The 16,788-nt window shown below is 41.5% G+C and overlaps 1 protein-coding gene and 1 non-coding gene across 2 annotated transcripts in view; both read left to right on the plus strand.

The window, feature by feature from the left end:
• Positions 1–16,788, plus strand: part of msps (msps cytoskeleton-associated protein 5) — a 608,635-nt gene that overhangs the window by 410,147 nt on the left and 181,700 nt on the right. Inside the window, exon 26 of the mRNA XM_080286226.1 lies at positions 8,793–8,987. Within this exon, the coding sequence (XP_080142352.1) occupies positions 8,793–8,987 (195 nt within the window). The remainder of the gene's footprint in view (positions 1–8,792; positions 8,988–16,788) is intronic.
• LOC145417665 (5S ribosomal RNA) lies at positions 13,255–13,373 on the plus strand. Its single transcript, XR_013900530.1, has one exon. It is a non-coding gene; the product is annotated as a 5S ribosomal RNA (ribosomal RNA).

The following is a 16,788-nucleotide window of genomic DNA, read 5'->3' on the forward strand; positions in this document are numbered from 1 at the left end:
TGAGCCTTTCAGTCTCTCCACAGCAGTGGTAGCATGAGGAGCCATGTCTTTTTCTTTGTCGTCATCCGATTCTGTAACACTGCATCAAGGGCGAATAGCCTCATCAACCCCTGCCAAAGTTCTGCCCATAGTGCCGGGGAAAGGGCTAAGTGACTGAGCAGGTGTGTAGGAAATTGTAAATAGTATACAGGTATGCACAAGTGTGTTTTTTTTATACATTAGTGAAGTGTAAGATATAAGTTATATCTAATAAGTTTTATGAAAGAAAGTGTTTTGTAGTAAGTTTTACAAGTGCATTGCAATAAGTTTTACTATTTATGGTTATCTGTGAAACTGTGATTAGAAATATCTTCAGAAAATGACCTGGTTGGTGTAACTAAATTTTTTCCCTCATTACTCAGAAAATAATGGTGAATATGTGAACATCAGCACATTTGTGATGTGAAGTGCAAAAAATATAAGTATAACGTTAGTAATATTTTCACGTTGCCCCTGATTAGTACAACTCAGTAACAATTTCTGTACAAGTAATTACCTCATACTCAACCATGCTGCATGAAACAGCCAGAGGATTTATTTCTCAAAGTGCAATTACCTGTAATCGTGATGTCAAGTGCAAATACTGTATAAGTGCCGTAGTAGAGGGAAGTAATTATAAAGACGCAAGAAGTGAGTAATAAAAATAAAGAGCCAGTCTTTTCCCATACATTTGTGGGGCATAGTGGCACTATGAAACGGGTGGAAAATGCTATGGGGAGTCACATGGAAGAGGTGATGACTCACCCTTACGACGGTGAGCAATGAAAAGCCGAAAAAATGATTGGAATATTCCGAGAGGCCAGGCAGTGTTACAATCACAACTCCAGTCAGTGCTGCCAATGCTAGCCAATGTGGACGTTAGTTTGCGCCCTATCTTCAGAGTCGTCTGCAGTGGGTAGTCCATCACCACGTCCCAGTGACGCACCCCTTGGCCACCTGCAACACCTACTCTCAGACACTGACAGTGAATAAACAGCAAAAACTCGCCACTAGACCTCACAGGAATTCACAGTGTTGTGCAGTGTACAGAACATAATGTACAGTGTTAAGAAATTAGAGTTCAGAGTGTAAAGGATTAAGTGCAGAGTGCAACTGTACAATGGAGAGTTTCAAGTGCAAGAGCAGTAAGAAAAGAATGTTCAGTGTTAAAAAATTTGAATTCAGAGTGCAAAGGCTTGAGTGCAGAGTGCAACAGTGGTGAGCAAGAAAAGAATGTGCAGTGGAAAGAAATTAGAATTCAGAGTGCAAAGGCTTAAGTGCAGTGCAAGACTTCATTACTGTAGATGCTTCAGGTGCACTTTATTACTGTCAGAGTCTAAGAGGAGGCGGGTTATTCGTCGCAACGGCCATGGACATGTTGTAAGTACCCTGGATACTGCTAAATATTTTCCATACTCACCTATAAATCTAATTCTCTGGTTCATTTTCATTTATTTCATGCTTTGTGTTCCTTATTTGTGTGAATAGGGTCATAAATAGGTGCTGTGCATGTCCGGTAGGGGGTTATGTGGGTGGTTTCCTGAGTTAGGCTGGGTTAGAGTCCAGAAGTACCAGTCCAGGAGGCCGGGTCCCAGTATCTGGACAATCCCACTTTCCGGACGTGCCTATGGCAGTATTACACTGGATATTGGCGGGATTACTGTATACACAAATATATACTGACAATGGCTCTTTACATTTTTGGCAACAGACAATACTTTAAACTTTAGAGAAGACTACAGGAGACAAGACAAACATACTTTCTGAAAACTAAGGTTTGCAGAGGTGGTTGAGATACATCTGTTTGCTCTGGCTCCACAAGTGTGTGTTTGTGTGCATGTGTGTGTGTGTGTGTGTGTGCGTGTGTGTGTGTGTGTGTGTGTGTGTGTGTGTGTGTGAACGTGACACTCGCAGAGGTGAAGAACACTGTGAAGCGGCTGAAAAATGGGAAAGCAGCTGAGGTTGATGAGTTGCATGCAGAGATGATTATGTGTAGTGAAGAGAGTGGAATGAAGTCCTTGTTGGAGATTTTTAAGAAGGCATGGATAAGTGAAACTATGCCAGCACAGTGGAAAATGGCTGTGATTGCACCCCCGCACAAAAATAAAGATGAGCAAAGTGAGTACAAGAATTATCATGGTGTAAGTTTATTGAGTGTGGTGGGGAAGGTAAATGGAAGAATTATTGTACAGAAAGTAAAAGAGATATCAGAAGTCCTAGTGAGTGATGAACAGGGTGGCTGTAGGAGTGGCAGAGGATGTATGGATGAAATATTTGCAGTGAGACAGGTAGTGGAGAAGGCTTGAGAGGACTATAAGGTATTTATGGCCTTCATGGATCTGGAAAAAGCATGCGACAAAGTAAACAGAGAAGGATTGCGGATGGTTTTGTGCATGTACAGTGTAGATGGTAAGCTGTTAGGTGCCGTCAAGAGATTTTATGATGGTAGTGAAGCATGTGTAAGGGGTAATGGGCATCTAAGTGAATGGTTCACAATCGGTGTGGGTGTGCGAGATGGTTGTGTGATGTCCCCATGGTTGTTCAACATATATGTATATGTATGTGCAGTATATGTATGTGTATATATACATATATGTACAGTATATACACTCAATCGTCGTAAATCGCGTGTTTATAAATCACGGATTCGTAAATCACGGCTAAGTGGCTGTCAGACTGCCGGCACCCTTCAGTCGCTGTTAAGTCACGAAAATTGCGGACCTAGGCACGGAAGCTGGCCTTTTCCGAGGAGAATCATAAACCGCGGCATTCAATTTGAAAATCGCAACCCAACAACCAATCACCACCCGTCCCTGGTGGCAAGTGTGCATACTAATGCCGCCAAGGTGTTGTTGTTCTTCCTGCCATTCCGCACACTGCAGACCGTCTCCGTGGAGTACGAGAGCTACCTGTCTTTTTTTGTGCACCTACCCCCCTGCCTCCTACCTTCCATGGCCCCTCTCGAACCCCCGATGAAGCGCTCTAAGCAGTATGGCATCAAGAAGCAGCCGCCGTTGTACAGTCGTTTGGAGCTCATTTGTCGTGCTGAGAAGGGAGCACCCCCACCTCATGCTTAGAGGTTCTAAGATCTTCCCAACACCACCCCACTCCATTCACTTAAGCAATATTATCATAGGATTAAGGTGAGATCCCTTAACATTGCATATTTCTATTAAATACATGCACTGAATATTCCTAAATTTGTATGTTTGTGTTTGATGGTGCCTAGATAAGTGTAGGTAGGGTGCTGTGGGGGGGGGGTTGGCCAAAGTACAGACCCAAGTTCATTTTTCAAATAAGAGTTATTATTTATAAACCACGGAATTTGTAAATCGCGGCAGTGGTCCAGACCCAAATTGCCGCTATTTACGAGGATTGCGTGTATACATATACAGTATATATATATACTGTATTTCGAGGGGTGGAAGACGCACTTTTTTGTCTCAAAATCACCTTCAAATATCCCCCTGCGTCCTGGAGGCAAGACTAAGGCCTTGGCTCTATTTAGAAGAATCACTTATTGGTGGTAGGTGGTGGCGACCATCATCCACTCACTTGATGTATTGCTGCCTACTTCTTCCTTAGCGTTTACCATTCTTTTTCTGTGCCTGTCCTCCTCTCTTCCTATCTCTCCCATCTTTCCTGTCACTTCTTATTGCTTTTCTTTCCTTTACAGGTGGCTTTACATTGAGTGACAAGCCAAATGGTTTCCTTTAAGCCAAGAAACCATTTACAATGCTGGGTGGTAACCATATAACCAAATCATACGTGCTCCCTACGTGTCAGCAAGTGGGTTGGTGAAGGGTTAGTGCCCCTCCCCGTAAAACAAATAACTCAAAACCAAATGGCCATCCCTTACGGGATTATGGCGTCTGGCAATAGATAGATAGATAGATATATGAGGCCGCGCATGCGAGTTTGTACCAAGCGCCACCTAAGCCGATCATGTGTTTTCATGTAATATCACTATTTTGACCCTTCTTTTATGTCCCAGGCATGTCACGTGCTACAATTTTGAACTAGACATAAGGTTGAAAGTCCTCCAAAATACAACACTGAAATCGATTTATGAGGTGAGGATGAGTGACAGACCGCAAGCGCGGGCGAATTTGTGCCAAGCGACACTGACAGGGTGAGTCACTGCCAATCCACTTGCTATACTGTACACTGTTAGCTATTGTTAGCATCTAACAATTGTTATGAATATAATTTTAATTTATGTACCAGATTATTAAGTAAATTTTGCAAATGCTCTAACATGGTAAATAAGGTCAATATTGTTTCTCATTAACGCAGAAACTCTTATGCTAATGATAGGGCTATGTGCTATTTTCAGCGTTTCCAGTGCATGCTGTTGGCGGTACTGCGAAGGTCCAGTTTTGCCTCATGTTTCATTCTCCGCGTACAAGCTACATTTTTCCTTTTGTGTGTGTGTGTGTGTGTGTGTTCATTGTGCTCTTAATGTCTTCTGATAGTGAGTATGTTGATGACCCTACCCCTGGGCCTTCAGGGGTGCAAGAGAGCGGCCCTGCTGAAGGCTCCAAGTCTTTTAAAGTGGCTGTTTTTTACACCCGCGAAGCTCGCCCTGGTCTTATGGATAAAGCACATGGTGTCAGTGTGGCTGCTTTGGAGAGCAGTGATAGTCATAGTGATGATGGTGATTATGGTGCAGCTAGTGTGCCATTATGTGAGGCTGCTGGCGATGGTGATATGGCTCCTGGTGCCATAGTTCGTCGCGGTGAAAGTGATGGGTTTGTTGTGATGATAGTGATGACGCTGGTGATAATGCTGGATGTGTGGCACTACCTGAGGGCACTGAAGGTGGTGATAATGCACGTGGTGGCCTAGTGCATTATCACCACCCCCTAGTGCATATTTGATGTCTTTATGTCCATTAACAACTATGTACTGAATGATTTTGTGATCATGAACTTTGAGTGAAAATTGTGTCATACTAAGAAAACAGGTGTTTTCTCTTGCCCTAATTGGTTTATCCAAAATCTGTTTATATATTCTTAATCTGTATCCTTTCCTCTTTACAATGGTTTTTTAATGGAGTCTCTAGCATTATTAATAACGGAGTTATACTTCATTGAAGTTGTATGCTAAAAATCACCGATATTCGGCATTTTGAAAAAAGCTATAATTTCATATATTTGTGTATATTATTTTCAGTGACTAACAACATGGGCATATTTGGCATACTTTTCCCTTCATTATGGTCTTTAAATGAAGTCTCTAGCTTTAAAAACAATGGAGTTATGATCGTTTGAATATTCGCAAACTTTAAACGCGATTTCTGTTTTTTAAAAAAAGTGTCGCATGGTACAAACTCGCACACGCGGCCTCATATGTATATGTATATATATTTGTATATATATATATATTTGTATGTATATTTATATATATATATATTTATATATATATTTATATATATATATATATATATATATATATATATATATATATATATATATATATATATATATACACACACTCAGTCCTCGTAAGTCGCGGCAATTTGGGTCTGGACCACTGCCGTGGTTTATGAATTCCGTGATTTATGAATAATAACTCTTATGTGAAAAATTAATTTGGGTCTGGACTTTGGCCAACTCGCCCCCACAGCACCCTACCTACACCTATCTAGGCACCATCAAACACAAACATACAAATTTAGGAATATTCAGTGCATATATTAAGGGATCTCACCTTAATCCTATGATGAAATTGCTTAAGTGAAATGAGTGGGATGGTGTTGGGAAGAACTTAGAATCTCTCAGCGCTTGTTCTTCCCAAATTCTTTCGCCGGCTTTGAAAACTTCTCTCCCCTCTCAACACGACAAATGAACTCCAAACGTTGACTGTACAACAACTGTGGCAGCTTCATGACACCATACTGCTTAGAGCGCTTCATTGGGGGGTCGGGAGGGGCCATGGCAGGTAGGAGGCGGGGGGAAGTTGCACAAAAAAGGCAGGTAACTCTCGTTCTACACGGCAACGGTCTGTAGTGTGCGGACTGGCGGGACAAGAACTACAACAACATGGCAGCATTAGTATTCACACTTGCCACCAGGGATGCTTGGTGATTGATTGTTGGGTCGCAATTTTCAATTTGAATGCCACTGTTTACGATTCTTCTCGGAAAAGGCCCACTTGGGTGCCTAGGTCCGCGATTTTTGTGACTTAACGGTGATTTAAGGGTGCCGGCAGTCTGACAGCCACTTAGCCGTGATTTATGAATCCGTGATTTATAAACACGCAATTTACGAGGATTTACTGTGTGTATATATATATATATATATATATATACTATGTATATGATTAAGGAATACTGTACTGTATATGCAAATTGGCGTTTGAGAGGGATGCTTTCCATTGTGGCACTGGTATAGCCAGGGAGCTCTGCTGCACAGTTAGACAAACATCCCTCCTCTATCTCCTTTTCTCTCAAAAGGAGGAGGATGGACTGTAGGAGAAGGGCAGCTTCAGCTTCAAGTTCTATAGGTTTGTGCATTTCTCTTCAGATGTGCTTGGACCACAGCAACAAGAGCCTTAAGTAATAATGTTTTAGTTTATAAAAAACATTTCTTAAGATATGTCGAGTAAGCAATAAGTGTTTATATGTGAGAAACGAATTTAGACATAAAACACATTTTTGGTTTAAGCTTAACTCTCTGGCAAAGACAGCTCAAGTTTAGTTGTCATTTTCATTAAATAAAAAGAAATCTCTGTGATGATTCACAAGCATATTATTGATAGAGCTAAAAAACATCATTAAATGAAGAGTGCCTGGAATATTAGTTTCATGAACGGTTGTTACTTGGACTATGATTTTGCCTTAACGCCATCTATCCGATGAAGTAGTTTCCCTTTTAATTCTTGTTACTTGGAATCCCTTCACAGGATAAGGGTTAATGCAGCCTCCATTTAACCTCTTTAAATGCCCCCCAAAATAAGTAAATAAAAAATAAATTTTAAATCAAATTGCCTGAGGATTGTATGAATATAATAAGCATACATAAGTGGATTAATGGGGGTTAGCATTGTGTCACTTTTGTGTGTGTGTGTGTGCTTTTGATATATTGGTTTTGTTTTTGTTTTTCTTTAGAATTTGCATTCTCACATTTCTTCAGATGTTATTTGTTTTTCTTTTGCTTTTAACCCATTACATCTGAAGTTGGTATAGTGCTGGTCATTTAAAACTAGAGCCTCACACATTTTGACCTGCTTGATGACAGTCTGTAGAACTGGTATAACTAGCTCTTTTCAGGTGACTTCAATGAATGACAAGTCATATGGATTGTTTTATCTTATGAAACTATTGGTACAGTAATCTTTAATCAGATGGATGCCTGGTGGTCTTTGGGCCAAGTCTGTCCAACTAGATGTGACCCAGAAGAGTTAGCATCTGAGAGTGGTGGGATCTGCTGCTGACATAATACCACTCAGAGGTGGCCTATTGGTTACTTTCACCTTGAGTATCTTTAAGTATGCTTATGTTTAATCAATAATGGATTGAATAGTAAAATTATACCCACACTGAAAAAATTGTTTATTGGGGTGATGCTTTAGTTTGGGCTTGAGTTGGACCTCCTTCAGTTATGATATATAGCGAGGGAATGTATGCATGTACATATAATGGAGCAGAAGGGAGGAGGAGGAGGAGGAGATGGTAGGGAGGTCCCTCTCCATGTTTCTTCTGTGTAATGCAGTTGCTTCTCTATCTTCAGACTGTTTTATTCATTTGTGGAGAGACTTTGAATTCATGGAGTTAGATTTAACATTAACCCTTTCATTGCAAGATAATTTTCATAGGTTGAATAAAATCATCTGGAGGTAGAAAGAATAAACTGTAAAAACACTTTACCAGTTTGAAGGGGTCAAGTTGTATGAAGATTGCATTTATATTTGAATAAGTACAAACCACAAAATGATTCATGATAATAGTTAGCTGTTAAGGAGGCTTGTTTACCCTTTAGACTGGCTAGGATCCATTATTGATACTTCTCCACAACTGGTTGATATGCTACCTGGTTACTACACAGAAATGAAAATGTTTGCTAGAGTTCATGTAATCTTCATTCCAGGTCTCAGCAGTTTTGTGGGATTAAGACATCTGGCAATAGATAAATGATAAATTATCATATTATTATTAGTAGTAGTAGTATTGTAATATTTATCATTAGTAGTAGTAGTACGGTATTATTACATTACACTTTTTAGCTCTTCTGTAAGTAAGTGTGTCCGGGCAAAATTCCCAGGATGTGCAACACTTGACAGTTTCCCTGTTCCTGTGCCTTCCTTTTCCTGTTCACCTGATTCATTAGTGTGAAATTAAGTTAGGATGGTGAAGATGATAAAGAGAGGAAGTGGTCAGGTGATTAGAGAAGTTATCTGTTGTTTGAGAGATTCAAGTTTGTGTCCTGGTGGGGGCAGGGAGCAGTTTGATTCAGAACTTAAATTTCACAGCAGCAGACTTTTACAGGTTTTCCACAGACCCCATCAAGGCATCATTAAAAATCCCCCAACTACTGTAGTATCACTACAACAGTTTATAATTGAGTTATCCCCAACATGAACTTAGCATGGAAGGTGGATATTATTGCCAAAAAGGTGACATGTAATGGTGTGTGGCATGTTGGAGGACTGCTGGTGTTTGGGACACACTGTTGAGTCTTTATCCAGTGTCAGGCCTAAATTAAGTAAGTAAATGAATAAAATCGTGCATTGAAGTTACGTGTCACATGCGTTCTAAATTTCTGGTTCCATAGGTATGGCTTCAAGGGTCCACAACAACAACAGCAGCAGCAACAACAGAGTGGCAGCAATCCTTTCAACTTTGACTATGGTCTGTTGGAGAAGCTTCTTGAGGATAACAGCCCCACAGTGCAGGTCAAGGTGGAGGAGATTCCTGACTTGGCTTCCATACTCAACTACAAACCAGTATACCCTACTTTATCAACAAGGTAATTTCATCATTTTCACCACCTGTAGACAAAACACTGCATGTAGAAAGCAAGCCTTTATTTCTACATCTTGTTCTCACTAAATGAAAGAGGAATGAGCTGATCGGTGTAGGAATTTCCAACAAGGTATGCTTCAGTGAGCAAAAGGCAAAGAATTATGGTATCAGGATTGGAATGTGAAATTGTCCAGTAATAAAAAAGTGTATTGGAATCATCAAAAAGTGTTGATATCTAGAGCAGGTGGCAGTACTGTCATAGGAGAAGGAATATGACCAGGTGCAGTTTGCCACAAGAACATGGGAAGTAACTCCCATTTTGCTCAGTGTTTCATAAGAGGGTGCATAAGAGATGTATTGGTGTTTGATGAAGACTACAAAATACTGCTGATTTTCTGTGTGGTATGTAAAACAGAAAGGCAGGAAAGGATTGCTGTATCATAATATTGATTAACCTGTTAACTGCACATGGCAGTTTTTTGGAGGTGTCTGTGGTGTTCAGACATAGGGGTAAATATGAAATTTCCCAAAGGCCAAATTTTGTCTTAGGAATTGAGAGAACACATGCCAAAGTATATAGTAACGAAATATTAGTCCAATATTTACCTCGGTAAAGCCATGGATGAACATCAAAGTGTCAGATTCCTAATTGGAATGTATGGTTTTCGTTTTCTTTTTTGGTTTCGGTTTCAGTTTTGAAGGCTCAAACGTGCTTGCATGGGTCGGCCTTGGTCACCATGGCACTATATTTGAAATTCACCTGCGCAGCCAGGGCTGTATTGATCTGTCGCACTTGGAACAGCCCAGGCTGTATAGAGCAGTTAACGGTTGAGGAGTTTTGTTATTTGGAGAGCATGATACCTACCAAAGGTGGGGCTGGAGCTTTCTCTGTAGCAAAGATAAGGAGTGCTTGGAAGAAGTTTAGGGACTTGTTGCCTCTCCTGACATTGCGAGGGCTCTCCCTCTGTGGTAAAAGGTCCTCATGTGCAGCATGTATGTAATATGGTATGGTAGTGAGACTTCGGGTAGTAAAGGAGAGCATCCTTGAATGACAGGCCTGGGGGAGGTTAGGATTGCAAAGGAAGTGTTGAGAGGATGGCTGGGACTTGAAAGTATTAGTAATGTGGTGAGAAGGGGTAGATGAGGTGCTTTGGGCATGTGAAGAGGATAGAAGTTGATAGCTGGGTATGGGGGCTGAGAGATATAAAAATTGAGGGTAGAGTTGTCAGTGGCAGACCGAAAAAGTCTGGGAACAAAGTCATACAGTAAAACCTTAGAGATATGAGTGTAAAAAGAGAGACTGCTAGAGATTGAGCAGCATGGAGAGCCGCCATTATGTAACCAAGGCTAACATATGCAAGCATACTGGAGGTTTTAAAAACAAAGCAGAACAAAACAAATCAAGTTTCATGATCCTTGTTATTTATTTATTTATTTTTATTACTTCTTCACTTTTTTCATTATTTTTCTGAGTCTGCTCTCCCTTTTTTCTATTTCTCCCATCTTTCCTGTCTTTTTTATTGCTCTTCTTTCCCTTTCAGGTAGCTTTACATTGGGTAACAAACCTATTTCCTGTAAGCTTGGAAACCATTTACAACATTGAGTGGTAACCATATAACCAACCCATTCATGTACCCTACATGTCAACAAGTGGGTTGGCGGAGGGTTTGTGCCCCTCCCCTTAAAACAGCTAACTCAGAGTCAAATAGCCACCAGTTATGGGATTATGGCATCTGGCTATAGATACATGGAAAGGCATAGTCTCACCTTTCTTCCCCTCTCCTGGTACTGTTCCACTTTTCCAAGTTTCATATTTCGAGTAAATACCTCATTATTATAGTAGTCCCTCATTTTTCCAGACATGCAGTATCTGGACGTGTTCATTATCTGGACGCTGGAGCTTGGCTGTATTAAACCATTATCCAAGTTTACTTGCTATTATCCAGACGTAAAACTCTCTGAGAACTTCAGCTGGCCAGCCGACATATTCAAACATTCGGTATCGTGGCTGCTGGGCTCGAGCCGTGAGCGGGAAGTAGGCTCTACCCACAACCAGAGCTAAAATATCCGTTTGCCCCTGTAATGAATGGTCAGAGTCTCGCACTTGTCTTGTCACTACCAGCAAACCTCAGCACCCAAGTAATACGACTGTAACCCACAAGAGATGTCAGAACGTCCGTACGCATCCCCACCAAATGTCCAAGTTGCACGGCCACCAGGCTAAGTCTTTCCTAACTGCCCATGAGATTGTAATACAGACTGCAAGCCACTAATACATCTACGGTGATAGCGGCTGTCCGCCTCTCTACTGAACATCGAAAGTCCCCCAGTCACCATGAGTTGTGTTTCCGCTTAGGCACTTGGCGTCAAATAGACTGCAAGTCACGAGTAAATGTACAGTCAAAGTGACTTGCTGCCTGTTGACAGAAGGGGGAGAATCCTGCCCACAGCTTCGTTTCTCCTCCCCTCCCATCCCTCCTCCATACCCTCCCGGTCCCCTCCCCCACTCCCTCAGCTCCTACTCTCCTCCGTGTTGATAACGCTGACTTGTGAATTTTAAATTGTGGTTTATTCTTCTACCTTTGGTGGTATCAAAATTCATCAAAATCCAGGAGAAAACACATGAAATTCTGCATCTAGACCTATGCTTAACTCTTACAAGGTGCAGGCCAAATTTTGCACTAGGATGGTGGAAACTTATATCAAGGGAAGTTTTACTTATGAACACCATTTATTCTCACTGCAGTTTTGTTATTTTACTCATCAGTTTTCTGTGTTTTTATTAGCTTATAGTATAAACACTGGCAATGATGTTGATATAACATTAATAGCAACATAACTAATTTCTGGTGGCATATTTGGCTGTGGAATTTTTGTGTGTGTGCCCCGGGAGCAGCTATCACTCGTGTCACGGAAAGATAAGTTTTTCCCAACCATCTTCAGTCTTTTTCTGGATTTTTGTTCCATATGCATTGTTTTCTTGGATATTCTAAATGTATTTTGATGTCTCAATATGGCAGACTGACTGGAAAACAACTGCCAACATTTGGAGGGGTACTGTACATGTAGGTAGTCCCCCCCCCCCTCCAGATGGGGGCATTCGCCATCCATTCACTTGTTGTACAGCTGCTGTGGGTGGCTGCCCTTTCCTGTCTTCCCTTCTTCCTCTTCTGTCTTTCTTTCTTTCATTCTTTCCTCTTCCTTCTGCCTGCAGGTGACTTTGCACTCTTTTTTCTGTCTTTCTGTCCTTCATGCCTTCCTCTTCCTTCTGCCTATGGGTAACTTTACCCTGAGTGACAAGCCAAATGGTTTCCTGTACACCAGGAAACCATATACTACACTGGGTGGTAACCATATAACCAAATTATGATGCCTGGCTGTTTAGTGGGTAATTAAGGCACTCCAGTTGGATTGAGCCGGTGCAGGTTTGTATCCAAGGGATGGTTGGGGTTTAGTGCTTACATAATGCCACTCAGGGATGAGTGAGGCTGGTCACTTATATTGTATGCCAGGACCAAGTTGCCTAGCCCAGGCTCCTACTCTCCTCATGGTGCAGCATAGGATTGGATGATGGATGGATGGATGAAAGTTGTTTTGCATGGTTTTTGTGGTGTGTAGCATTACTTTTAATATTCCTATCTGTGTTTTGATGTATAAATATGACAGATTGACCTGAAAACAGTGCCAAGATTAGGAGGTGTACTGTACATACAGTGGTGTAGAGTTAGGGTACTTTTTGGTTTCCTTTTTTTTTTTTTTTTTTTTTTTTTTTTTTTGGATATTGCTGTGTGTCTAAATATGGCAGAATGACAGGGAAACTGCCAAAATTAGGGGGAGTACTGTACTGTACATGCAGCAGTGAATAGGTAGGGTGTTTTTTGGTTTTCATTGTTTCTTTTTCATGGTTTTCTTGGTGTTGAAAATTACTTTGGATACTCCTATGTGTGGTTTGATGTCTATGGCAGAATGACTGGAATAACATGCCAAACTTAGGAGTAGTACTGTAAATACAGTAGTGAATACATAGGGTGCTTTTTGGTTTTCAGTGGATTTTTACATGATTTTCTTTGTGTTTAACAATACTTTGGATATTCCTATGTATGTTTTTATGTCTAAATATGCCTGAGTGACTGGAAAACACTGCCAAAGTAAGCAGAGGTACTGTACAAATAGGTTACATATTGGTTGGAACTGGGTATAGGGAGGGTCTGGGTATAATAGGGGAGATATTGCACTGGCTCTGTTACGTTGGATAAATGAGCCATTGATATGCCAACGGCCATACCACGTTGAGTACACCGCTTCCCGTTCGATAAGCGAAGTTAAGCAACGTTGGGTCTGGTTAGTACTTGGATGGGTGACCGCCTGGGAACACCAGATGCTGTTGGCATCCCTACGTCAAGTGGGGTTGGTGGAGGATTAGTGCCCCTCCCTGTAAAACAATTAACTCTAAGCCCTTGGCCACCCTGTCTGGGATACATGGCGTCTGGCAATGAATGAATGAAAATATGTCTGGGCAGTGGCAGTGCCTAGATAATGAACAATATTCCCCCTACTGTACCTACACCCTACATATGCCTAACCTATTTGTAGAGTACCACTGCTTACTTGGGCAGCGTTTTCTGGTAATTCAGGGATATTTTGACATCAGAACACACACAGGCATATCCAAAGTAACGCTTAACAACAAGAAAACCATGAAAAATTAAAAAATGAAAACCATAAAACACCCTACCTAAACACTACAATGTGTACAGTACCCCTCCTAATTTTGGCACTGTTTTCAGGTCAATCTGCCATATGTAGACATCAAAACACACATAGGAATACTCATAATAATGCCAAACAAAGAGGAAACAATGCATAAACAACAGACATCCACTAAAAACCTCATGACAGTTGGAAAATCAGTTACCTGACACCAGTGATACCTGCTCCAGGGCCTTAAAAAAAATTCCACAGCCAAATATGCCACCAGAAATTGCTTATTTGGTATAAATGGTATACCAGCATTTTCGCTGGTTTTATACTCTAAGATAAGCTAATAAAAACACTCAAAACTGATAAGCAAAACTACAAAAATGTAGTAAGAATAGTGTTCAGGAGTAAAACTTAACTTCATAAAACTTCCCACCATCCTAGTGTAAAATTTGGCCAGCACCTTCCAAGAGTTAAGTATTTATCTAAATGCAGAATTTCGTGAGCTCTCTCATGGATTTTGCAGAATTTTGATACAACCGATAGTGGAATAAATTGCCAGAAAAGATGTAAAAACTCATGAGTCAGTGTTATCACCACGGAGGAGGGTAGGGACCTAGGGAGTGAGGGGGGAACCGGGAGAGTAGGGAGGAGGGATGCGAGGGTAAGAGAAGCAAGGCTTTGGGCGGCATTTTCGCCCTTCTGTCATGAGACGGACGGGCGCTTTTACCGTACATTCACTCATGGCTTGCGGTCCGTTAGACATAGAGTGGCCATGCGGAAACACAACTCACAATGACTGGGGGACTTTTGACGTCTGACAGAGAGGCGTACAGCCTCTGTCACTGAAGGTGTACTTGTAGCTTGCGGTCTGTGTTACAATCTCAGTGCCAGTTAGGAAAGATTTAGCCTGGTGGCCGTGAAGCTTTGGACATTCAGTGGGAATGCATATGGACGTTTTGACACCATTTATGGGTTAAAGTTGTATTACTTGGATGCTGGAGGTTCATTGGGAGTGATTGGATGAGCATGCGACTTTGACCATTCAGTACATGGGTGGATGGATATTTTAGCTCTGATTGTGGGTTTCGGCCTACTTTATACTCACTACTCACAGCTCATGCCGAGCGGCCACGATACTGAATGTTTGAACTTGTCGGCTGGCCGGCCAAAGTTCTTGGGGCCTTTTCTGTCTATCTATCTATTGCCAGTTGCCTTAATCCCGTACGGGGTTGTCACAAACAAATCGCCTCCACGTCGCCCTGTCCCCCGCCATTTCACTGCCCTGCTCCCAGTCCCCCCCCCCCCCCTCTCATATACCTCTCCACTCCACTTTTACATCCTGAAAATAGCAATTAAATTCAGATAATGGTTTAATAGAGCCAAGTTCCAGTGTCCAGATAATGAACATGTTCGGATACAGTATGTCCGGATAAATGAGGGACTAGTGTATACAGTATATATGTACAGTATACAAATATATATATATATACATATATATATATATATATATATATATATATATACACATATATATATATATATCTCTCTATCTCTCTATCTATTTACACACACACACACACACACACACACACACACACACACACACACACACACACACACACAGTAATCCCTTTTAGACCCGGATGCCCAAGTCCCGGACATTTTGGGCTCGGGTCCATGGGGAAGGGGAGGAGGGGGAGCCATTTGCCACACGGTGATGAACAGCTGTGTTTTGGCACATAGTAGAACGCCCCTTCATCCTCCGCTCCCCAGTTCCCGCCTGCCTACCGTTGTGACTGTGCGCTTGTTGCCATGGCAGCGCCTCGTGCTCGTTTTTGTGAATAAATAGTGAATAAACTGCAATACCTTGCCACTAGACCACATGGGAATTTACAGTGTTAAGAAATTAGAATTCAAGGTGCAAAGGATTAAGTGCAGAGTGCAACACTGGCGTGTTGCAACAGGCATGGTGCAAGTAAGAAAAGAATGTACAGTGTTAAACAATTATAATTCACAGTGCAAAGGATTAAGTGCAGCACAACACTGGATTACTGTACGTGCTTCAGGTGTACTTTCACCACTGTTAGAGCCTTAGAGGAGGCGGGTTAATTTTCATTACGGCTGCAGACATGTCCTAAGTACCTGTACACTGCTAAATATTTTCCATACTCACGTCTAATTTCACATTCTCTGGTTCCTTTCAATTTATTTCATGGTTTCTGTCCCATATTTGTGTGCATAGGGTCTTAAATAGGTGCTGTACATGTCCATTAGGGAGTTACTTAGGTGGCTTTCAAAGTTAAGGTGGGTTGGGGTCTATAAGTACCTGTCCAGGGGCATTTTTCCCAAGTCCTGGACAAAACAAAGTCCCGGACATGCCTTTGGCTTTATTACATCAGATCTTGGAGATATATATACACATATCTGCATTAAATACACAGTATACCTCCTCTTACTGACCCCCTTCAACCTCTGTCTCCTCGCCACACTGTTGCATCTTTATCTCTTTTCTATCGACACTTCAATGGTCACTGCTCCTCTGAACTGTCCGCATGCATTCCTTCACCTCTATGATGTGCGCATAGCACCCATCTAGCAGCAAACTCTCATCCCTTTTCCTTCCAACTCTCTAATGCAAGAGTTAACTGTTACTCCCAGTCCTTCATTTATGCAACAGGTCAGCTCTGGAACTGTCTCCCTCTGTCTGTATTTCCTGCTTCCTACGATCTCCAGTCTTTCAAAAGCAGTGTGTCCAGGCATCTTGAAATGATCGGATCTTGAATTTGGCTCTCACTTGTATTTTGTTTTTCTCTTGGAAGGAACAGTTTTGCAGGCTCGTTGCCTCTGGTTCCTTCTTCCTCACATAAAACACACACACACACACACACACACACACACACACACACACATGAATACCAAATTGATGAAAGTAGACACTTCACCAGATCCTGTTTCAGAAATCTGCCACTAAGTTCCCTTCCGTCGCCCAGCTTTGATGCGGGGTAGGCATTGAAAAATTGGCCAGTGCTTAATTTCTTTTAATTTTTACACAAGGTGAAACACCCCAAACATATTGTACTAATCAGATTACTCAGATGGCATGA

This window comes from Coenobita brevimanus, chromosome 110, assembly GCF_032717465.1.
Source record: "Coenobita brevimanus isolate Jiangsu-jjx chromosome 110, ASM3271746v2, whole genome shotgun sequence".
Taxonomy (NCBI): domain Eukaryota; kingdom Metazoa; phylum Arthropoda; class Malacostraca; order Decapoda; family Coenobitidae; genus Coenobita; species Coenobita brevimanus.